Consider the following 26,506-nt stretch of genomic DNA (forward strand, 5'->3'; position numbering starts at 1 on the left):
CTGTGTTTACTTCTTCAGTTGTACTGAAGTATTCAGCCTGAAAATAATTGAGATGTAGAGAGAAGACTTATCTGTTCAGATTAACTTCTATTATGAATTCATAGTATTCACATTGTCTTGATTATCTGAATTTTATGAGTACCTGAAGACTCATCTTCTATTGACAATAAGATTGCAGAAATGCACTGTGATGTGAGGATCATTAATAACAAATCTAGACATATTCACATATATCTGATCAGAGATTGTGTAAGCAGAGAAAGAGTGATCATAGGCCTGTAAGAGTACAGGAGATACTGATAACACTAAGAGCTTTACAAGAATCATTAGTTAGAGTCTGTAAGAAATTACTTGTAAGAAGACTTACAGTAAAGAGAGAGACTACACTGCTTGAAGTCAGAAGCTGATCTGAAGAAGACATGAAGTTGATCACTAGTCTGAAGATCAGATGTAGTGATAAAGCTGAGAGAGATGAAGACACAGTTATGAGTGACAGTGTTTCTGCTTCATTAATCAGTAAAAAGTGATCAGAGAAGTTACAGAAACACTTATAAGAAGCTCAGTGATAATTAGATATCATTTATAAAGATATTGAAATTGAAAAAATTTTTATTCTTGAGAAGTTCTTGAATTAATATACAGATATTGTTAGAAACACTCTCTCTCTATTATCTGAGTGAAAACACTTTATAGATAAATGAGAATACTCACAGTTTATAAGAATGAAAGCTGTTACAGAAAAAGAGAAAAGAAGATAAGATTTCATAGACAGATCTGAGATATTTATACTACTCTAGAGAGATTTATTTACACTGTGAGTAATTCTGTGAAACAGCTAGATTACTCTAGTAAATAAGAGTGATTATGAATTACAGGTCTGAATCTTTCTATATAACTATAAAGAGTGATTGCAGACTGCAGATATCTTGATTCTACAATTCTACAGAGTTGATAAAAGAATGAAAAATTCCTCACAATTCTATCATATCAAAGAACAATAATTCATGAGAATAAGTAAAAGATCAACTCATAAATACTTCTCTTTGATAAGAATAATCTTACAGAAAGTGATTCATCTGTGAGATGAATCTGTGTAATGATCACATAAGAATCTTATGAAAATGATTGAGAGTCAACTGAAATTCTTCTGTATAGAAGATGTGAGATGAATCTGTGTAATAGTTAGAGAAGAATCTGTAAATTATAAAGAATCTCACAGAATAAGAAACTGAGTGACAGACTCTTTTCTCTTTATAGTAATAAGGGATTTTTCCTCACTGAGGTTTTTTATAGATATGAAGAGTTTTTAGTGAGTATTACTACAGTACTGAGCTGATTCTATGAAGTTACTCAGTGAAAGACTTCATAGACAAAGTCTTAGAGAGAAGAGAGTATGTAAGAAATCTCACTTCTCATAAATTCTTTATCTCTATTTCTATCTCTCATATAATTAATAGGGCTAGCAGCTCTTGACTACACACAACTATATAGACTGGAGTTTGTGAATACTATTCACAACTCAGCTTGAATGCTATTATACATTTGACCTCTACATTTTATCTTTCTACCGTGAATACTTCTAGTAGTTAACAGTACATATCACGCCAAGCTGCAAACACCTGAATAATCGCCTGCGAGCACTTATTCTTACAAGTTCAGTATCATAGAGACTGACACAAAAGTCTGAGTATAATAGTATTTTTTACAGCTTCTTATATTATAAAAGTGCTGCTTGCTTAAGACTGTTCAGTCTCTGTATTAACTTATATATAAGATCTTCATAGTCTTCACAGAATTCTGTGAGTTAATTCATATATATCTGTTCATTAGCAGATAGTTAAGTATTTAAAAAAGCAGTTATTATATCAATCTGCAGAATATATCATCTCTGATATGCTGAGATTATTATGAGAGCTAAAGAGATGAATGCAGAGATAATAGATATAAAGATTCTTAAGTAATTAACTCTCTTCTATTAATGATTTTCACAGACAATTCAGTGAGTCTTATAGTGAATAATCTCACTCATATTATTGAACTTTCTGTCAAATACTTATTAACTGTGAAGAACACTCATTTGTAATATTCTCTCTATCAGTTATCAGATCTCAATCTGTTTTAAATAATTGATCTCTTTAACACAGATCTTATAATAATATTTTCATTTTATAAAAGCTTTAACACATGTGAGGTTTTTCAGAATTGAAAGTGCAGCAATCTCAGAATCAGTGAGTAGATTTTCAAGACTGTCTCTCACTGTAGATTTTCTCACTATAGTAATATTTCTTGTAGATGTCAGAGAATTATCAGATTCAACTGTGAGTTCTGAGAAACTCAGTGTATTCTGGACTAAAAATGTTGATATTCTCACAGAGATTTCATAGTCAATTCATCAATTATTAGTGAGTATAAGAAAGAATGAATACTCAGATTGAATTTTCTTATCAATGAACAGATCATTAATTGATGAATGAGAAATCACTGAAGAAATCATTACAGAAATAATTGCAGAAATTATTATAGCAGATAGATCTGATATCACTGAAGAAATCACTGCAGCTGCTTTACAGACTGCATTGAGTAGAATCTTCAGATTGTGTGTTATCAGTATTGATAAATCAGTAAAATGAAGGTTCTTCTGAAACATGATATCTTTTAATATATATAAACATCTGTTGAAGGAGTTTATCAATCTATAATTGATAAAATCATCATATCTTATAAAAATCAACTCTTTGAAACAGAAAGCCATCTTATTGATGAGCTTGAAGACTATCTTCAAGAATGCTTTACAACCTCATCAGCAAATGCTGCATGCAGAAGATAGAGCTTCAAGTCAGATCTTATACAGTGTAATTAACTTTGTGTTATTAGAGCTTTCATACAATATTATTGAGAATTTGAGATTGACATAAGATTAAGCAGCTCTGTGCCTGTAATAACTGTCTCATCTCACATCTTTTTCAGAGCTGAAGTGTCTATTAATAGTGATTGAGACTTCTCAATAATTAAACTGATTAATTATTCAGATACTTTATCTTACTGTGAAGTATAAAAGAGACTCAGCTCTCATTTTATTTCTTCACTGAGTATATATACTGTGACTGCATTTGAATTCAATTCTTCATAATCTGAGTGAATGATTGCAATGTCATGTCTCAGCAGATTCTTGATAAATTGATTAAAGATCTGTAGATATCTCAATATCTCATTCTTGCATTTCAATAGAAATATTCATCTTATATAAGTAGCATTATCTGTAATCATCATTACAAGCTTCTTATCAGTATAAGATAATATATTATTCTCAGTTTCAAGAGTCTTATCATTATCAAATATATTCACTCAAATCTTCAAGGTCTTGCAGATAACATAATGTTGTTTGAAATTCTTATAGAAAGTGTATTTTCATTTAGTCTTGACATATGTAATACAGAATGATAGTTTCTTCAGACTGATAATGATAATATCAAATCACAGGTCTCTGATCATTTTTAATATACTATTTTCACTGATATTACTAAGTCAATAATGTCACTCATCTATGAAAAGCTACTTTGAAAGAACTGCAGATATTCAAGATAAAGATGAGATAATAAAGAAATCAGTATCTGAATTCTTAGAGTTGATTAACTATTCAACCTTCTTACAGCTGAAAGGTCTCAAAGATTCTATATTTGAATTATAATCTGTTGAGATTAGACTAGCCGCCGAAATCATGAATTTCACATTTGATCTCATTTGATCTGATCTCATACATTTCTTGGCGTGAATTCTGCTGAGACTAGTCATTAAAAAAACATGCAAAGTGACTATATATCAGATCTTAAAATGAAATCATGACTTGAAAAAAATGAGAAAGTAGTCTCATTTAATCCCATTTAGTCTTATTCTTAGCATAAAGTGACTATTTTTAGACATTTTAAGGTTTTTTTTAGACTATTTTTAATTTTTTAAAAAGTAATGCTTTTTGATAATGCTCAAATGAGATTTAAAGTCATTTAAAGCAATAAAAATAATTTAAATTGAGAAGTGGAAATCATGATCTCATTTGAAAAATATGACAAGAGTAGACAGTAAGTCTCACTGAAACAGTATAAGACTACTATCTAATGTTAAAACCGTGTAATGGGATCAGTTGAATTGATAATGAGACTATTAAAAAATCTGATCCTGGTCTCAGACACAGTCACACGGTCAGTCTAGTTGAGATTGCTTTTGATTTCAGAACTGTTATATATATCACTGCTTTATATATCAGATTGTTCATTATCTCATGAAATATTGATAAGCTGTTAAATAGAATGTAAATATTATTATAAGACAGATTGATATAGAAGATATCACTGTTAATAGATGATAGAAACTCAAAGTAGTTTTCAGTATCAGCTTATATATTATGATGAATATAGCTGTGATGTTTTATAAGCTCATCAGAGATCAGATTTATGAATAGTTCTGACATGTAGTATATATAATTGAATTCTATTAATCTTTCTCTCACTTAGATGAATGCAGTGCTGACTCTCTGAACCTTCAAAATGACCTTGTTAATCACTTAAACTGTTGAACTGTTGATTGCTATAAGCTCTGAAAATCATGATCTATCACTCACTATGTGGCATCCGGTATCACTATTTCATATAGTGAGAGGATTCTTGTGAGATTTCATGAAACAGACTGATACATTAATAACCTCTGTGAGATTTGTCATCTGAAAGATCTCTGATTTATCCGTAATAAATAGTTAAGTTCTACTCTCATTATTATTCTTCTTTTCTTTGAAGTTTTTTATTCTTACAGTATTATATATTCTTCAATTATCTGAAGCACTGTGTAAGAGGTCTACGCCGAATAGATCAGTATAATATTAATAGATCTTATATAACAAAGAGAAAAACGTTAGAGAAGAAAAGAAAGAGAAAGTGTGAAAATCAGTGATTGAGATGAATATTTATACATGTATGTGATAATGTATGCAGTGAAGCTTCAGAGCGGAAGAATCTATACATGTTTGTAACAGCTAAGAATTGATGATTAAGAATGGCTGAGAATCAGAGTGTACACATTTAAGAATGAAGTGAAAGAATCTATGAAGTGTAATGAAATAGTCTATATAATTGATCAGGCGCAGCCTGTCACATTAGCTCTCTTCTTTCAGAAGCTGTTCTCATTGATCAAGAGCTGCTGTTTCAGATAACATGAAACTCAGAGTTCAGATTAATTGATTATAGCTGACTCATTTCACAAGATATTACTGACTGTGACTGTGAGATCTCTCATTGAGAATATTCTCAATCTCTTACTCAAGCTTATTATCTTCTTCTATAATGCCTGGCAGCTGTCAGTCAGAAGTCAGTTGAGAAGAGAACAGGTCAGTGACAGCACAGTGAAGCAAGCTTGTATGAAAGACATCATAAATTTCTGATAATGTGTTAAGATAGTAGTTATAACTATCTAGAACTTCTATCACTTTATACTTGATATAATGATAATTCAGTGTATGAGATGAATATATAATCTGTATATTCTTAAGATTCAATCATCTCAAGTCTTCTATCTTATATTATTCAGTGAGATCTCAGTGAATATTGATTTAGTTCTCTTAATCTTATTTCACAGTTGTCATGAAGGTCTCTACTCAGTCACAGATATCTTGAAGCTTTATTACTATATTATCAGTGATCTGAATTGAACTACAGAAGTCTGATATGAACTGTGTAATCTCTAGAAGATTCAACACCTTCATGTGATAACTGTGTGTAAGAAAGAACAGACTTATATCTATTAAAATGACATCTCATTCATTGATAATGATCTCTGCATGTAGAAGCAGGTCATGTCAATCATCTTATAAGTGATTGTAGAACTTACAGAGATAATTCTTTACAGTCTGAATTATCTGTTCTAATACATCATCAGTCTCAGAGTGATAAGTAGTTAACAGATAATATATAATCTTGAAAACTTAACAGATTCTTGTTCAGAGAGTACTCATAAATTAATAACTCTGATCTGAGACTATAGATCTTGATAACTCATGCATCTGATAGAACAAACTTTATAAGAAGACTTCAGTGACTTGTTCAGTATTCATCTTATTACAAGATTTCAATATTATATCTTTACTTAGTCAGTTAATAATAATCAGAATGTTTCTATAATTCTTACTCTCAGATAGATCAATAGCAAAGTCAATTGCTATATCTCACTAGATTCTATCAGAGATATCAAGTGATTTCAGTAGATCTTTTCTACAGTTCTTTTATAAGATAATGAAAGAACAGTAGTTGCAGTTTCAGATGAAGCATCTGATACTATTTAATATCTCAGATTAATAGAACTCTTAGAAGATCATTCTATACAGTTGTTCACAGTCTGAATAATTAGTTATATATAAATCATGCATCTCTTGTATTATCTCAGTGTGTAAGAATTCAGAGTGAGAGACTCAGTGTTGTTTATGAAATTGTAGAGTATTATTATTATTAATTGAATATTCTGAGATATCAGTTCTTACACACAGTTCTGAAAGAAATCAGAGTGCTTCTTGTCATACTGCTTCAGTGAGTGCTTGAAGAAGTTCATTAATTTGAGCTGCTATATACTATAGCTCATCTAATGTAGGTTCAAGAGAAGTTGAGATATCAGTGACAGTTCTAATCAGAGAAGTATGTATAGTGTCATGAGCTGTTTTATCTTAATCAACTAGTATCTTCAGATTCAAGAGTCAATACTCTCAATTTATTCAGTGAGTATCTGTTACATTGAATGACATATCTTACTCTTGTCATGAGAGAGCATCTGCCATTGAGTTCTAACTGTCAGAATAATAGTATATTATAAAATGAAAGCAGCTTAAGAACTCAGATCATTGTATCTGTCATTTAATGAGTTTACAGATAGTTATGAAGTATTTGAGATTCTTATAATCTGTGATTATCTCAAATTTAGAGACACTTCAGAGTTCAGAGTCTCATTCTTCTAAATAGTATATAATTATAAGAAGTTTCTTATCTTAGATCTCATAATTGCATTCAGTGAGATTCAGTTTCTTAAACATGAAGATATATGATTATAGAACATCTTTATCATTATATTGCAATATCACTTCTTCTATTATATAGTCAGAGAAATCAGCTTCAACAACTATCTTATAATCAGAATTGAATATTATCAGTAGAGAGATATTAATGAATATCTTCTTTATCTGTATAAATACAGCTTCTGTGTCTGATGATCATTGAAATACTGAGTCTTTCTTAGTGAGTTCTGTAAGTGATCTCATAATATCTGAGAAGTTTCATATAAATTGCTGATAGAAGTTAGTGAATTCAATGAAGCTTCATACATCTTTCACAGTATGTGAAGCTTTTTATTCAAGAATGACAGAGATCTTCTCAGAATTTATTCAAATTCTCTTATCAGCTTCTATGATGAAACCTAAGTATTTAGTATTCTTAACTTTGAAATCATACTTATTAATATCAATTAATAGTTCTGCTTCTTATAGTTATTATAATGCTCTTCATACATACTCTTGATACTCTTTTCTGAATTCATCAGTGAAGATGAGAATATCATCTAAATAAGCAGATACAAACTCATTAAGAAAATTTCAGAGTGCTCAGTTAATATACTTCTGAAATATACTAAGAGTATTAGTCAGTTCAAAGAGTGTGACTATTCATTCAAAGAGATTATAATGTGTTCAGAATACTGTAAGTCATTCATCTTCTTCAGTGATATAGATCTTATGAAACACAGTGATAACATCTAGTTTTGTAAATTATTAAGCTTGTCTGATATATACTAAGGTTCCATTGATAAGAGATAAGAGATAATGATCTTTCTTTATCAATCTATTCAGACCTCAGTAATTCACACAGAATCAGAGTTTTTCATCTGACTTCTTTACAAAGAGAATAGAAGCTGCAGCAGAAGAGTTGCTAATATGTATGAATTTCTTATTCAACAGATCATTGAGTGTCTTATGAAGAAGAAGAAGTTCATCTTGAGACATATTATAAAGAGAGTCTCATGATGACTCAGAGTTCTTATTATTCTTCTTTTCTAACTTGATACTGTAATTCACTTCTGAGTCTTATAAAGAAGATATATTCATAAGATTATCTTATCAGAAGATATCTAAGTATTCATAATATTATTGAGAGAGTTTTATGTGAGAATCTGTTATTATAGTACAGAATAACTTTTCTAGAACTTTCTTGATATCAGTCAGACTGATGAAATAGATTGATATATAATTCTGCTATCAGTGACTTTATCAGCAACTTTGTCAGTGATTTTCATAACTTTTTTTTCAGAGCATTTCATAAGTGTTAACAGAGATCTGTGTAAGATTCATAGTCTTGTGAATATCATCTTCATGAATTCTATTATTATTAGAGAATATTAAGCTTCTGTTTTAAGCATTCAATAAGATGTCTTGTTCAGATAGTCAGACAAGTTCTAGTATGAGATTATAGTCAAGATTCTTAACTTTGTATACATATACATCTTTATATTGATGTTCTTCAACATCTATATTTAGTTTCACTATGTAACAAGTGTGAATGTCTTTTAAATCATTAAATTCTGCAAGAAGTCAGAGTCTTGATAAGAGAATACACTGAAGATTATAACATCTTACAATTAAAGATTTAATCATTATATAATAACATAGACTGCTGTCTATCATAGCTTTTATATTATACATATTATCTATCACAGTAGATACAAGAATCACATTCATTATTATTTTCTCTTTAAATTGTTGTTATCTGATCTCTTCAAGCTTCTGCTTGTGAATTTGAACAGAAGTTAATCTTTTCCCTGTTTCATCAGAGTATTCTCATAGTTATCTTCTGAATTCTTCTCTAATGTAATGTGATTGACATGAACAGACACTGATTCATTCTTTGAATAAGAAGGCACATAGACTGATTGACAGTTGAAAGTAATGTGCTCTGATCAGTTATAGTTAATATATACTTCTCATTAACATTAATTCATGACCTCTTTAAGAGTGATCTCAGAAACTTAAAAGCCTGTTCATATAATAAAGACTCTTACTTATACATAGATATTTAAGTCTACTCAGTTCATAGTATCTGCATCATTGTTATTATTTCTCAGTGTAGATATGTAAGTGACTGAGTTATTTCTTAGTGTAGATATGTAATATCTTCTATCACTGTTCTGTATACTCTTGAGCTTGATAAGACAGTTATTCAATATCTGAAGCTGTGTGTAGAAATCTTCATAAGTCTGATCTTCATCTATACTTACAAGAGTTTGTAAGAGTTTGAAAGTTAATATCTTCTTGAGTATACTAATCTTTATTCAATTCTCTCAAGATTGTTTACCTGCTTCTAGAATCTTGATGTCAAAGTCAGGAATAAATATTGTAAGAGAAGTGTTTCTCTGTCAGATACTCTGTAATCAATCTAACACTTTCTGTTACATGACAGTGTCTCAGAACAGAACATCAAGATATCTGATAATATTATCAGGCATTTGCAATGCTGGTTTATGTACTTTTATTCATGAATGAAACTTCTGTTTCATGTAATTCTTCAATTGAATCATTGATATATCAATCTTGATTAGTTAATAAACTGATGACATCTTCATCTACACTCAGTTTTGCAAGCATTTCCATCCTTTATGATGAGTAGAGAGTGAGATTGAAAGTATTGAAATATGTAGAAGTATCTAAGAGTTTCTTCAGTGCTTTTGTATTTAATTCTGTAGGTGTTGAAATTGCATGAGTTAATCATTGAATCTCATTGTATTAAAGTTGTTGAGTTGCATGCATATCAGCTATTTATTGTTATTGTAATTTCAACATTGCTCAGAGTCATTGTAGCATCGCGTGTCTGAGTGTCAGAACTCTCAAGTCATTCACTGATATTCTCTTTGTAAGATCTTATTGCAGAGTCAGAGTGACTGATAAGTAAGCTTCTATCTGAGAACTCAGTGTTCACTTTAACTGATTGTTTCTCTTTCTTACATGTTGTTACATGTTCAGATATCTCTTGATAAATAATTGTTTCTAATTTGAAGATTATGAATATTTTTCTAGTGTAAGAGACCTACACTGAATAGATCAGTATAATATTGATAGATCTTATATAACAAAGAGAAAAATGTTAGAGAAGAAAAGAAAGAGCAAGTGTGAAAATCAGTGATCAGAGTGAATATTTATACATGTATGTAGTAATATACACAGTGAAGCTTCAGAGCAGAAGAATCTATACATGTTCATAACAGCTGAGAATCAGTGATCAAGAATAGCTGAGAATCGGAGTGTACATGTTTGAGAATGAAGTGAAAGAGTCTATGAAGTGTAACAGAATAGTCTATATGATTGATCAGACACAGCCTGTCACACACTGTCTGAATTGATTAATTAACAGATATTAAAGTGAGATCTCTTATATTCAGAATATATAGATAAATTGTCTAATCTCTGATAATTTCAGAAGCTCTCTTGTGAACTATTATAATCATATTCAGTACAGTCTTCACAGACTGAATACAATGTATTATTGTTAGAATTGATAAGTATTGTAACTGTTGTAGCTATTATAGCTGTTATAGCAGAGTTGACTATAGAATCTGTATTCTGTAGATTCTTTTTATCTTTTGAAGAATTAAGCTGTGAACAGATCTTCTTTATGAGAAGATCAATATTCAATATTACAGCTGTGAATTTGAAATTCTGTATCTTCTCTATCTTCTTCTGAATATAATTTCTTCAATTGTTGAGTAGAACTGAGTAGAAGATATTCAATATTCATATATCTGAGAGAGAAGTATTCATCATCTTTAATTTTATAATAATAAACTGAAACTTATTAAAGAATATATATAGATTAATAATCTGTATATTATTAAGTAATATAAATTTCAGAACTGTCTTATAACATAACTATGTTTTTAAAATAGAGTATTTCTATTCAATTGCATTTTATAAAGTATAAGTGATCTGATTTTTATTATATTTGAAGAAATATAATCTGACACCTAGACTGACCGTGTGACCGTGTCTGAGATCAGAACCAGATTTTTTGATAGTCTCATTATCAATTCAACTGATTTCATTACATGGTTTTAACATTAGATAGTGATCTCATACTGTCTCAGTGAGACTTACTGTCTACTCTTGTCACATTTTCCAAATGAGATCATGATTTCCACTTCTCAATTTAAATTATTTTTATTGCTTTAAATGACTTTAAATCTCATTTGAGTGTTATCAAAAAGCATTACTTTTTAAAAAATTAAAAATAGTCTAAAAAAAACCTTAAAATGTCTAAAAATAGTAACTTTATGTCAAGAATAGAACTAAATAGAACCAAATGAAATCACTTTCTCATTTTTTTCAAGTCATGGTTTCATTTTAAGATCTGACATATAGTCACTTTACATGTTTTTTTAATAGTCAGTCCCAGCGGGATTCACGCTAAGAAATGTATGAGACTAGATTAAATGAGATCAAATGTGAAATTCATAGTCTCAGCGGCCAGTCTACTGACACCTACACTCAGAGAGTTTAAGATAAATGTGTAAAGTCACTGATTTCTCATATCTTAGAATAATACTTATTTATTATCTCTTTGTAGAGAGTTCTGAGTCTGTTATTTCTCTATTATATATTAATACTATGTATTAATTAGTTTTGATTTCATGAAGATGCTTTATATAATGTAATTAAATATATCAGTTAAACTGTTTAATCTTAAAGTATTCTTAAAATCTTTCTTAAATTAAGAGATTATCTTATCAACACAGCTATTCAGTTTATAAAGATTGAATTTTAATCTTTCACTAAGATTAAAATTTCATATAGCTGTACAGACTGTTAAGATAATAATATAATAATTGTTAACATTCTGTAATTAATTTATAGAGAATGAGAATCTCTGTTAACAGAGTTTTTTCAGTTGTAATTTGAGTTTTAGAACTCTATATCTCTTCTTCTTTATTTTAAATATTATCTTAAGATGTTTTATCTGTTAATCTGATATTATCTTATCTGAATGATTAACTTTATAAGAACTAGTATTAAGCTGTTAAGTAGATTGAGAGGCTGATCTAATCATATCAGAAGCTGTATTTAAATCAGCTTTAAATTAAGAGAGTGTTTCAGAGTGTTTATTAATAAAACTTTTAAATGCTTCAGAAGAATATTCACTGATAGATTATAAGTATAAAGAATCATCATCATCAGCTGAACTAGTAAATAGAATATAAGATTATAAACATATATATAAGCAGAATTGTATTGAATCTGTTATCTTAATATTTATTTATTGAATTCTTATCAATATTATTCTCTTTTTCTTACTTTTTTACAATGTAATGTGTTTTCTGCAAGTCTCTTTTTTTTTTTTTAAGTGAGCAGTAGTATTATTGATTAATAAGATCTTAATACTGATAGAATAAGATGATTTTAACTTCTGATAAGTGTATTGAATGAAGCAGTAGTTAAAATAATAATTATATTGACAAGAAATCCCGAATTAACAGTGATTTTATACAAAACAGATCTCATAACCTGTGAAAGGTGTAAAGCTTGTGTGATTGAAAGATTGCTAGCTTGTGAAAAGTTATATAGTGAAAGAATTAGTAAGTCAGATCACATGATGTGACACTTTCAATGAGAGATCTGTTATCTCAGCAGGCTCAGACCTCTGACTCAGTTTGAACAGATTGTAGACTAATTCAGCATAATACTAACCTACTTTTAATACAAGTCATGTACTCAGAGCAATTCTTGCTAGAGAGTCTGAGAAGAAATAATTTCATTTTCAATGAAGATTTCTGAGATTTACAAGAATTTTTCAGATTCTTTAATTTTGACTTTCTATTACTATATATTCACATATCTTTGAGATTTGAAAATCATCTTAGCTTATAGCTAAAGAGAAGAAGAATAGAAATATTTCTTTAATATTTTAAAAAAATCTATATTTAAGATAGATGTATACTCTTAAAAATGATCATATTTTTGATATCAGAATTTCTAAGAGCTTTTTTTTATATGAGAAATTGAATTAAAATTCCTGTGTTTAAAAACATACTAGTTAACTTTGAGATGATACTTCTATTCTAAGAACTTAAGATATGAATATAAAAATCAGATATATTATGAGAACATTGTTATTCTAAGGTTTCAAGATAATACAGAAATGATAAATCTATGAAGTTGAGTTGAAATTCTCTTTCATACTCAGAATACTGAGTAAATCTTTCTGTATTACTAACAATCAGAAACTTTTTCTTCTCAGACATCAGACACTTTGCAAGATATTATCACTCACATAACCTGATTTTACTATTTGAGTTAGCTTATTGCTTATTTGAGATTAGCTCATGACATAATCATCAATTCAGTGTTAAAACAGCAATGAATATTTGAAGAAGTGTCTGTGAGAGCCCTAGACTTTCTAGTTATTATTATTATTATTCTTTCATTATACTCATATGCAAGCGGAGCTTATGATGAGTCCTTGCGTGATGTTAAATACAGGTCAAGTGTTGGTTATACAGGAGGAAATACAGGTGTTGAGACCACGCCAAGATAACAAGAACATAGGAAAATACAAAGGAGTGACAATTAGATACATGCGATAATAACTTCCCAGCCCAGGAACATAGAGCGATTCATTGGAGCGATTTGTACACCTCTGTATTTATTAGGAACCTGAGGTGCTTGAGTTCCGGATTTAATGTATCCCCTGCGGGTTTCGAACCCACGCGCCTTGGTTTCCCAAGCCAAGGCGCTACCAGGTGGCCGCATTAACCATTCGGCCACCGGGGCTAGGCTTTCTAGTACAGACTAGCGCCCCGCATCAAGCATATATCACTCACTAGATAGCTATCAATACAATCACTCAGATGTTCAACAGGTTATGACCTGAATTGCTTGTTTTTTTTTTTTTTTAAACCTTTCACTACTACTACTTTTTCATTTATCTGAGGTATAAAATGTGTAAGAAATCCCGCTCCTCGCGGATTCTTTACCTCTATTCCTATCTCTCGCGTAATCAATAGGGCTAGCGGCCCTTGGCTACACACAACTATATAGACTGGAGTTCATGAATACTATTCATAACTCAGCTTGAATGCTATTATACATTTAATCTCTATATTTATCTTTCTATCATGAACACTTCTAGTAGTTAACAGTATATATCACATCAAGCTGCAAACATCTGAATAATCATCTATAAGCACTTATTCTTACATTTCAAGCTCAGTCAGTCAGTAATCACTCATTATAACTGAAAGAAATAGAAACTTATATACTTCAATCCCTGTGAACTCTACTGCAGGCACTCAGAAGCAGTCATCTGAACTATGAATAACTCTTATAAAAGAAGTCTTAGAGAACTTACTAATTACTCACAGAACATCATTCTCTGCATCTGTGATAGAGAAACTCTTCAAATTCACAAATGAATCAATCTCAGTAAAGAACATTCTTAAGCATCTCTTACAAGATCAAGCTATTTTTCTATAAGAAATACTTACTGTCTGCAAACACTCTCAAACTGAGTCTCTAGACATAATCTTCAGAGATACTCACAAACTGAAAAGAAACTTTCTCAAGTTATAATCACTTAAGATTATCTATTGAATCACAATCTATAAAAGCTTTTACAAGTTTGTATTTGAAATTAACTCACAAGCTCAGCTGTGTGATATGAAAGATGAAGAAGCTGTCATCTACATAATGACAGACCTCTATTACACTGAAGTCAAGAACTGGTTAAATTATCTAGAAAATGATTATAAGAGATTCTGATAATCTGTTCTCAAGACCTATCTAGAGAATAAGTTGAGAAACTTCACAAGTTAAACAGAGAACACCTGAGCTGCAATTATTAATATTAGAAAAAGAGATGAGAAATCTGATAAAAACTACTCACAGTGCTTTATAAAATTATAATATAAATTAAGATCTGTGAAAACAGAGCTCTGAAACAAGACCTGAATGATAATATTTATAAAGAGACTGAATAAAAGCATGCAGAACAAGCTCATTGAGCAAGACTCTAAGCTCTTGATTCTGAAGAAACTGATGACTCTCATTCATTGCTTACAGATCACTGTGAGAGTCATAGATCTGCAGAGAGTGAATCATCAACCAGCTCTGTGAGAGCCAGAATAACAGAGAATAGATTTGTCAGAAAAAGATGACAAAACACAGAGAGATTCATATCTAACTACTGAGCAGAGAGAGAGAGCTTCACAAGCTCTTATGAACAGAGTATATAATAGAGAGATTAAGAAAAAGAGACTCTACTTCATCTATTCTAAATCAGAACATCTTCACACAAACTATCTGAACAAATTAAAATAGAAATTTGAGAAGTCACAGACAGAGTCAGTAACAGCCTTCTTAAGAGTCTTGAAGCTGACATCTGAATCTGTTGCTTCTTCAATGAAAATACTTACTCACAGAGAGAGACTGCACTGCAGTACTGCTGCTCTGCAAGCATGAGAAGCATTGATGAACTCAGAATCTCAGATCACTGTAATGTCTCTAAAGCTCACAGAGTGAATAAGCTGAAAGATGAAGACTGAGAACCTGCTCTTGTAACAAGCAGAGTGTGAGAACTCAGACCTGAGAGCTGAGAAACTTATAAGAGTCATCTTTGAATTACAAGATCTCTCTGAAATCTGGAGAAGATTTGTGAAAACTGTGATTATCATGAACATCACAGATGACATGTATTTAAGACTTATATAACTTCAAAGACACAATTCACACATAGCTGTTCATGAGTCAGGTTTATATTTCTGATCAGTGTTGACAGACTCACTTATAAAGATAGAAGCAGTTAATACTGCAGAGTTAATTAGAGAAGACAAGCCTATCTATATAATGACTTTACAAGTGTCTGAGAATCTCACAGTCATGAAAACTGAGCTTCAGATACTAGAGAAATATTAAGATCTCATAGAGATGTTCAGCTCAGCTAAGACAGTTAAGCTTTCTTCTCACTGTAAGAAGAATCTGATAATAGATTTAATAGAAGAGCAGAAACCCTTCTGAGAATCAATCTATAAGCTCTCTTATCATGAGACAGAGATCTTGCAGATCTATGTAAAGAAGAATCTGAAGAATAACTTCATCTGATCTTCACAGGTCTTCACAGAAGCCTCTGTGATATTCATGAAGAAGAAGAATGAAAATCTCAGATTATGTGTAGACTACTGTGACCTGAACTTCAAGATAATAAAGAGCTGCTATTCTCTGTCTCTGATTGAGAATGTGATCAACTGTCTCACAGAAGCTGTCATATTCATATAACTGAATATAATCAATACATATACATAACTATGAATACAGTCTGAAAATGAATGAAAGACTGTCTTTAGAACTGCACTGAGACTGTTTAAATATCTAGTGATGTCTTTTGATCTGAATAATATTCTCACAGTATTTCAGTCTTTCATCAATAAAACACTTCATACATATCTGAATGTCTTTGTGATAATATATCTGAATGATGTGATAGTGTACTCTGCAAAGAAGAAAGAACACACTGAGCATGTGCAAAGTGTGTTGAAGGTCTTAGATGAGGCAGAACTGTATATTAAGCTCATAAAGTGCAACTTCAGTGCTCATTAGATTAATTTTCTAGAATATATAATCACTACAGATGATATTCAGATAAAATCTTCACAGATTGAGACTATTCTATCATGATCAGAGTTAACTAGTATTCATGAGATTCAGATCTTTCTGAGCTTTGTGAATTTCTATAGATAGTTTATCTTTGCATTTACAAGAATCTTCTTGATTCTTATAGACATGCTGAAGAATGAAAATAAGAAGAAGTCATCTCATAAACAGAGAATAAAAAGATTGTTAAGAAGAGAGAACTGTGAGAACTTTCTTATCTCAGAAGCTTATAGAGTCTTTGTAAGATTGAAACAGATATTTATAAACACAGTGATGCTGTTTCACTTTAATTTCTTACTCTTAATCAGATTGAAGACAGATATCTTCTTCTTTATGATTTCAGAAATAGTCTCATAACTACAGTTAAATGAGAACTGAGTTTCAGTGGCCTTTTTCTCACAGAAGATGCAACCTGTGAAGATTAACTATAACATTTATAATCAGAAGCTTCTCATAATAGTGAAATTCTTTCATCACTGATATCACTACTTCAAGAGCCTTATAACAGTGATTACTATTAAAACTGATCATGATAGCTTGTAACAGTTTATTTCAATTAAGAAACTCTCACAGCAGCAGGTTCACTGAGCTCAGAGACTGAGTAAGTTCTGATTCAAGATAGAATATATCAAGAGAACTAAGAACTCAGCAGATAGACTCTCTCACAGATCAGACTATGTTAAGAAGATCAGAACAACAGACACAGAGAGACTAGAGAAGATAGAAAAGCTTCATAGAATGCTTAAACTGAGTGTTATAAAGAGATTAACTGAAGAGTCTCTCAATTCCTCATAAGAGAAGAGGAAAAAGAAAGAAGAGAAGCCTGTGCAACTACTCTTTACAACACTGAGAGTCAATACTCTGAGAATCTCTGTAAGAATTCTTAAAGAGAGTATCTATAATCTGAAGAGTTTGCAGGCTTTGAGAAACACTACAGAAGACCTAGTGCAAGAGAAAACAGAGTATAAGTCTTCATAAGATCTTCTATTCAGATTATCTGAACTGCAACTGAAGAATAAATATACTCAGTATATTCAGAAACTGCTCACAGCAGAGATCAATTCTGCAGAAATAAAGAGTTGAAGAGACTTAAATAATCTCTTATAAAGAGAGAATTAGATTTATGTGTCTATGAATAAGTTTCTATATATAGAACTTATTAAAAGATATCATGACTCTTCTCTAACAGATCATTTTGCAGATACTAGAACTCATGAGTTGCTTATAAGAAAATACTTCTGACTGAAGATGTAAGAACTTGTGAAGAAGATAGTGAATTCTTATATTATTTATCAGAATTTGCAGATAGTGCAGTTCAGGTTATATGAAGAACTTACTTCTCTACTCATTCTACAGGAATCTTGAGAATAGCTAGAAATAAATGTTCTTATAAGCCTCTCTGAAAGTAAGGACATATATAATATCTGCTTTGACAGTGTACTGATGATAGTGAATTACTTTATCAAGATAACACACTTTATATTCACTTATAAGAACTTGAAGTCAAAGAATTTGACTTATATCTTCATTTATAATATGATTCAGTTGCATGAATTATCTGTGAATATTATCTCAGATAGAGAATTAATCTTCACAGAAGAGTTCTGATCTGATCTGATAACTATACTAAAGATCTCATAAGATTTAAGCACAGCTTTTCATCAACAGATAGATAATTAGATAGAATATCTGATGAGTATATTGAAACAGTATCTGTGATACTTTGTTAATTACAATCAGAATAACTGAGTGTATTGATTATTACTTATAAAGTTTATATATAACAACTCAAAGCATGTCAGTACAGATAAAACCTTCTTTAAGATACTCACTGAGACTTATTCATGAATAATCTTGATAAATCTGTAAGAGTACACTATAGAGTGTGATGATGTCTGTGAATGAGCTGAGAGAATTCAGAAGATTCAGAAGAAAGTCTGTGAATTCTTGAGAAAGGCTCAAGAGTATCAGAAGAGATACTATGACTTCAAGTATATTATAAAGAGTTTTAAGAAAGATAATAGAGTCTGACTGAGTCTAGAAAATATCATTATATAGAGATCTAGTAAGAAGCTGAATCTCTTATAGACAGAGTCTTGTAAGATTATAAAGAAAGTTAGCTCATAGTTCTATAGATTGAAACTGTTATCTGAGTTGTAGATATACAATATTTTTTATATCTCTTTGCTTTATAAATATAAGAAATTCTTAGAAGAAAACTCTGTGACTTATCACTCTATCTATGAAGCACTAGAGAGTGAAAGAGAATATCAGATTAAAGAGATTATTAACTCAGAGAAGTAAGATTATGAGCTCTGATTCAAGATTCAGTGATAAGAGTATTCTGATAAGATGAATAAGTTCACTTAAGAATTATTCAGATAGATAAAATATCTGCAGAAGCTGAGATATGACTTTCATGTTATAAATTCTGATAAGTCAGAATAGTATAATCTTTGCTAAGAATCTGATTATGATAAAGATATTAACACTGTTATTTATAAACTTTAGTCTATAAGATAATGAGTTTCTACTGAGATGAACAGTCTGCAGTGTATATAAGAAAAGAAGAAAACATGTTCTTATTAAAGCTAAAAAATAAGAAAATAAACAGAGCTATGAATACAATTTAGAGATTAATAAAGAAAAAATAAAGAAAACTCATATTCACATTATTAATATCTACAACACTTAATCTTCTCATAACTATCAATTTCTCTCTTCAAAGAAGCAGAGAGTATTATACTCATAGTACAGATAATTGTTGTATTTGATATAAAGATTATCAGAAATACACAGACTTCAGAGAAGCTGAATATCAGAGTATACACAGTTGCAGCAGAGTCTTGAAGACTGATTATCTATATATATGATCAGATATCTCTCATGAAGCTGTATTCACTCTCTCAGTTATACTGAAGTATTCAGTCTGAAAACAATGAGAATGCAGAGAGAGAGCTCATCTACTCAGACTAACTCTTATTATAAATTTATAGTATTCACATTATCTTGATTATCTGGATTTTACAGGTACTCAGAGACTCATCTCTCATTAGCAATGAGATTGCAGAAATGCATCACAGTATGAGAACTATTGATAGAAAATCTAGACATATTTATATATATCTGATCAGAGATTGTACAGACAGAGAGAAGATGATCATAGACTCACAGAGCTGTAGAAGACACTGATAACACTGAGAGCTTCACAAGAACTGTTAGCTAGAGTCTGTAAGAAATTACTTATAAGAAGACTTACAGTAAAGAAGAGAACTACACTGCTTAAAGTCAGAAACTGATCTGAAGAAGACAGAGGATTAACTGCTAATCTGAAGATTGAGTGCAGTGACAGAGCTGAAAGAGATGAAGATACAGTTATAAGCAGTGATATTCCTGCTTCATCAGCTGATAAAAAGTAATCAGAGAAGTTGCAGAGACACTTATAAGAAGCTCAGCAGTAATCAGACATTGTTTATAAAGAGATTAAAATTAAAAAAATTTTTATTCTTGAAAAGTTCTTGAATTAATATATAGACACTGTCAGAAACACTCTCTCTCTATTATCTGAGTGAAAATACTTTGTAAATGAATAAGAATACTCACAGTTTATAAGAATGAAAGCTGTTATAGAAAAAGAGAAAAGAAGATGAGATTTCACAGACAGATCTGAGATATTTATACTACTCTAGAGAGACTTACTTATACTGTGAATAATTTCATAGAACAGTCAGATTACTCTAGTAAATAAGAGTGATTATAAATTGCAGATCTGAATCTTTCTATATAACTATAAAGAGTGATTGTAGACTGCAGATATCTTGATTCTATAATTCTACAGAGTTAATAAAAGAATAAAAAATTCCTCACAATTCTACAGTGTTAAAGAGTAATGATTTGTAAGAATGAATAAAAGATTAACTTATAAATATTTCTTTTTAATAAGAGTAATCTCATAGAGAGTGATTCATCTGTAAGATGAATCTGTGTAATAATCACATAAGAATCTTATAAAAATAATTAAGAGTTAACTGAAACTCTTCTGTATGAAAGATATGAGATGAATCTGTGTGATAGTCAGAGAAGAATCTGTAAATTATAAAGAATCTTACAGAATAAGAAACTGAGTAACAGACTCTTTTCTCTTTATAATAACAAGGAATTTTTCCTCACTGAGGTTTTTTATAAATATAAAGGATTTTTAGTGAGTATCACTGCAGTGCTGAGCTGACTATAAAGTCACTCAGTGAAAGGCTTCACAGACAAAGTCTTAGAGAGAGAGAAGTATGTAAGAAATTCTGCTTCTCACAGATTCTTTATCTCTATTTCTATCTCTTACATAATTAATAGAGCTAGTGGCTCTTGGCTACACATAACTATATAGACTGGAGTTCATGAATACTATTCATAACTCAGCTTGAATGCTATTATACATTTGATCTCTACATTTATCTTCTTACTATGAACACTTTTAGTAGTTAACAGTACATATCACGCCAAGCTGCAAACACCCGAATAATCGCCTGCGAGCACTTATTCTTACAAAATGTCTCATGAGCTGCATTGCTGAACTGCAGAAGAATCCTGATATAAGGTGACTGTTTGAAAGCTTTGATTACAGGGAAAAGAAGTGGCATCTTCTATATCAACTGCTGAATTCTGACAAGAAGCCAGGGAAGCTTCAATCGCGGGGAAAACAGAATTCTGATGAGAGGTCAAGAATGCTTTGATCATGAAAAAAAAAAAAGAATTCTGATGAAAAGCAACTGTTTTGAAAGCTTTGATCGCGGGAAAAGATTGATTCAAGAGAGTAAACAAATGTCTCTAAGAATGTGAGCTACTGCAGGATTGTTGAATACACCTGCAAGCAACATGGATATGAATGAAGAATATGAGCAAGATACACCTATAAGCGACGCGGATATGAATGAAAACAATGAATACCCTGGGCCTAGAGGTGAACCAGGTCAAATGAATGAATACACCTTGATGATGAGAATGATGGCATACATGGAGAAACAGGACAGATTGATGGAAATACTCATACAAAAACTAGGTGGAGACTCTGATTCTTTGTCAATATGAAATCAAATGAATATCTTTGAACAGAGGGATGATTTGATGGATTAACTGGCTATGCATGCCACTGCCACTCCTACAACTACTACACCTACCACTGCCATTGCTCCTAGCCACCCTCCATTCACTGTGAGAACCACTGTGAGAACCATTGCAAGAATAACTGCAAGAACTGTCATGAGAATCACCGCGAGAACCATCATGAGAATCACTACAAGAGTCACCACAAGAATCACTCATCCACACTACTACTACAAGCTGAGACCTCACAACCACCGAAAGGGGGAGAGATAAATGAATATGATGAATACAACAAATACAGACAAATACAAATGAATACAATGAATGTGATGAATTTGAAGAATTTGAGCACTACTGTGCGGTAATTTCATGTATCAGGCCTAGTCCTAATGAGGAAACTAGGTGCTGCTTTTTGTAATTAATTATTATTGCGGATTTGAATGATTTGAGAAGGATAGATAGGATAACTGCACAGTAGCTAGTCTGAGGGGGGGTGTGGGAGCCCTAGGCTTCCTAGTACGGACTAGCGCCCCGCACCAAGCATATATCGCCCACTAGATAGCTATCAATACAACCACTCAGACGTCCAACAGCGTCTGAGCTTGCTGAGATAAGGGATCTGTAGGCTACTGGGGCAAAAGAGCTCAATTACCACCAGCGCCTGCTGGTAGAAGGGCCGACCAACCGCGGGACCCCCAACAGGATCTAACTACTGCATGGGCGGAGGATGACTAAGCTATAGCACTCGGCATCATTCCAACTACTGCAATGCTGCGATTGGGTAGTCCCCGTTAGGTCTTGGGTCTCCGCCATGGCTGGCGGGATCGGTTGCCCCATCTCAGGCGTCTCGTACACTTGCGTAGACAGCCGACTTTATGTCGCTGGCCATGTTCTGCCACCGCCCTCTTTCTTTCTCCCACTACTGCCAACTTTAACGTGAGTGAACAACTCCGCTACCAATCCCACGGTCATGTCTTCCAGAGCGCTACGGAAGCTGCAAAAGCAGCAAGGACAGGAGGCGGCGAATACTTCGCATGAGGAATCGGACGACGACGTACATGATTTTCAAAGGTCCCAAACGAAGTTTAACGCCTTTGACTTGCTAGGAAGCCAGGATCCTGAAGACGAACCTGACTCAGAAACCTCAATCACTGAGCCGGTCCAAACGCTAGCGAGGCCTTTCACCCCTTCAAAACCCACAGATACCAAGAGAAGGAAGAAGAAAAAGAAACGTACCAAGAAAGCTACGGCTGCTACGGAGATCAAAGCCTCAGATGTACCGGGCACAGATGAAGAGGAGCTGGATGAGATTGACCGCGCACTGAAAGCTTTGTCTATTAAGAATTCGCAGCAGACTGATGACGTGAACCTGGAAGCACGACAGAATGCCGCGGATGAACGCTTAGCGGAGGAGCTTGACGAACTTTTCGCTATTGACCAACGGCGTCTCAATGCGATCAATGAGATGAAGAAGTTGTTCGGCAACGTGGTGTTTGAAAATACAGCCGAAACCACAGGTACGGGTACAGGCCGAAGAAACAGAAATCAGCCTATGGATCTTGGACGGGCGCTCACCGGACGCTATAATCCCGTAAGCCGTGGGCAGGATCTTGCGGGCGCTGCGTTGCGTAAAAATATTTTGATGCAAGCAAAGGATGAATGGCCGCGGGCGACAAGTGGAGGTCTGGGGATGGAGGTTGTGAACAAATTGCCATCTGGCCAAACAGAATATAAGCTCGTTCATAATACAGCCTACGAGGATGCCCAAAGACAATTTGAAATATGTGTCGAGTCAATGGAACCAGAGAGAATTATACATCACCTACAATATAATCGTAAGTTGAGTGGCGTCCAACCAATGATAGTAGTGCTGTACAGTTCTTTACTTACAATTACACAGCTTATCACATTTTGAGTCTGTTGCAAGTCTCCGAGATTGCGAAGCATCAGGGTGATCATGCCGTCTCTGGGGATTTACTTGAAAGAGCCTTGTTCAATATAGGTCGTTCGGTCCATTCCTCATTCGGCAACCGCCTAAAAGAAGGAAAAGCCAGATTGAACTTCGACATCGCGGCAAATCGGGAGTTCTGGCTTGCAGGCTGGAGATATATCAAGAATTTGGAGATGAAGGGGACTCTGAAAACTGCCTACGAGTGGGCAAAGCTACTTCTAAGCCTGAATCCTGACGACCCATACGCGATAAATTTGATAATTGATTCCTTAGCTATTAGAGGAAGAGAGCACGACCATTTTATAAGATTATGTTCCCACCCATTCTTTGACAGTCGGTGGGAGGAATTCCCTAATATTCAATGTTCGCTCGCCCTGGCCTATTTCCTCCAGGGTAAACCAGCAGAGTTTCGGTCACAGCTCCGGAAAGCGATGTCTCGATATCCCTGGATCTTTTGCCGCTTAGCACAGGAACTGAACATAGAACCAATACCAGAACAAATATGGGGTGTGCAGGCACCAAATCAAGCTCACGAATTGTTTTGCGAACTCTACATTGCCCGAGCTAAGGATATCTGGAATACCCCTGAGGCTATCTCCGTCCTCGTCGAGGTAGGAGACACCCTTACCAAAAATTGTTTGGATGTGAAGCCTCCTGAGGTCACACTTGGCGTCGCTCGCCACGTTCTGTTGTCAGATATCCCTTCAGTCACTACTCATCTTCCCCGTCACTTTGTTGCCGGGCGCATATCAGCTTCCGACCCTTTACCACCGGGCGAGCCGATAACTGATCCATCTTTCAACACCCACCCTGCGAGGATATTTGACGTTGCAAGGGAGATATTTGGGCTCAATGGACAAGCAGTTGATCGTGATTTTGAGAACGGGCAGGCGGATTCTGAAAATGAACAACCACCGTATCATCACCCAGCTCAGAGTGGTGATAGCCCGGGTGAAGATCAACCTGATGATGACTCACAGTCATATCCTGAAGAGTATCTTTTCAACCACGGATTACGCGATCTGCAAGACTTCTTGCTGGTTAATGGGGTGGACCGCGGGAATTGGGACATGGATAGCGACCCAAGCCCATTGACCGACTGGGTTCGGACGCTACGCCGACTGGACCCTGATGTTTGGGATTCTATCATACGGGATGCGTCCACTGAGCTTAATTCACCTTTGGTTGCTGATTTGCTCCGAGAGGAGCTACAAATGCAACAAGAAGAATGAAATCGTGGAAATAGATGACCCAAGAGCTTTTCGCGGCCCATTCCCCCTTTGTTCTTGTTCTTGCTCTCCCTATGGCCTTGATTGTGCGATGGTTATTCTACCGTCATAAATATAGACGGAATACCAGGTAAAAGCCAAAAAAAAAAAAAAAAAAAAAAAAAAAAAAAAAAAAAAAAAAAAAAAAAAATCCAATTTTGGAAGAAATAATGATCACGAGCCTACCGTGCCTACGTATGTACATTATAACTACATCACGAACAAACCACGCTAAAAAAAAAAAAAAAAAAAAAAAAAGGGGGGGGGGGAGAGGGGGGAGGGGGGGGAAGGAAAACTTCAAGATGTATATATCCGCTCTCTCCGCGCATAGACTGGTCAACTGGGACGCCTTGGCGAACACTTTGCATAGGCGGAAGTGGTCGGCCTGTAGAGAGAAAATATGACACCTCTCTTAACTGCTGCTCTGCTAAGTAGACATTTGCAACCCAGCAGAGCGGTTCTATAACTAGAGAAAGAATATTATATACAAAAATAGTAGTGTCTTTCATCAAAGATTTTACAGAGAACTAACAAGAATTGAAGAATAAAAAAAAATAAAGAAATAGTAAAATAAATGAATGAACTACTGTAAGAGTAGCAGACTGATAAGACTCTGTATTTATCAAGATATCTTCACAGTTTTTCTGGCTGTAGATGTTCATATTCATACTAATAATATCTATTTATATGATTTTAATAACATCTGCAGCAGCAGTATTATAAATGTGATAATATTTAATATAATATATATTACAGAGAGAAATATGTAATTTAAAATAGTTTTTACAACTGTAGTAAGAGCAGTCTCTCAGATGTTATAAATAAAATAAATATGATAATTAATTATTACTGTGTAGAATCTTTGATTATTCTTATTAATTATTTCAAATTTAATTATTTAGTAGTTTTTATTACAAAGAAGTTTAAATTCAAATTCTTTATTAATAAGTTAGCTGAAGCTTAAGAGATTACAGAAGACTCTCAGTATATAGTAAATATTAAGAAGATTAAGTTTTATTTCATTAATATAAATACAAGCTTCTTTCATATCTGTAGAAGTAATTAACTCACTGTTTAGAAAGAATAACGTAATATCTGTATCATATCTTCAGCCGTATCAAGATCTCATTGCGGTTTCACACAGCTTATTACTTCTCTGCAGATGATTTCATTTATCTCACAGACTATTTAAACTAGTTTTTAATCACTCTATAACATTATTCAGATGTAATATAGAAAGATTTAATTAATGAATATATAAATCTCACTTCTATATAAGATCAGCAGATTACTCTTTTATAATAGTGAAATGCTGCTAAGATATCACTTCAGCTATTCTCACTTATAGAATAGAAGAGAAGTATTCACTCATTATTTATATAGAATAGCTAGATACTGACTTCTTATTAAAGAAGTCAGTGATTTGTTTCTGACTGATAATATATATAAGAGTTACTGTATTTTTTATATAATCTTCTTAGTATA

The 26,506-nt window shown here is 32.6% G+C and overlaps 2 protein-coding genes and 1 pseudogene across 3 annotated transcripts; 2 read left to right on the plus strand and 1 right to left on the minus strand.

Moving 5' to 3' along the window:
• Positions 1 to 13,742: 13,742 nt before the first annotated feature.
• Positions 13,743 to 13,831, minus strand: BDCG_16649 (annotated as a pseudogene). The gene has a single exon. The product of its transcript is annotated as a tRNA-OTHER (tRNA).
• A 7,706-nt stretch (positions 13,832 to 21,537) lies between these two features.
• BDCG_16650 (uncharacterized protein) lies at positions 21,538 to 21,787 on the plus strand (the record flags this gene model as incomplete). Its single annotated transcript, XM_045425853.1, has 1 exon — positions 21,538 to 21,787. Exon 1 carries the CDS (start codon positions 21,575 to 21,577, stop codon positions 21,785 to 21,787), a length of 213 nt encoding a protein of 70 aa, XP_045280252.1. The 5' UTR covers positions 21,538 to 21,574.
• Positions 21,788 to 22,527: 740 nt separating this feature from the next.
• On the plus strand, positions 22,528 to 25,278 carry BDCG_02983 (Nulp1-pending protein). Its single transcript, XM_045418572.1, has 2 exons — positions 22,528 to 23,637; positions 23,703 to 25,278. The coding sequence occupies exons 1-2, from the start codon at positions 22,773 to 22,775 to the stop codon at positions 24,983 to 24,985; spliced, it is 2,148 nt and encodes a 715-aa protein (XP_045275108.1). The 5' UTR covers positions 22,528 to 22,772; the 3' UTR covers positions 24,986 to 25,278.
• Positions 25,279 to 26,506: the final 1,228 nt, after the last annotated feature.

The sequence above is a fragment of the Blastomyces dermatitidis genome (assembly GCF_000003525.1).
Source record: "Blastomyces dermatitidis ER-3 genomic scaffold supercont1.3, whole genome shotgun sequence".
Lineage (NCBI taxonomy): Eukaryota > Fungi > Ascomycota > Eurotiomycetes > Onygenales > Ajellomycetaceae > Blastomyces > Blastomyces dermatitidis.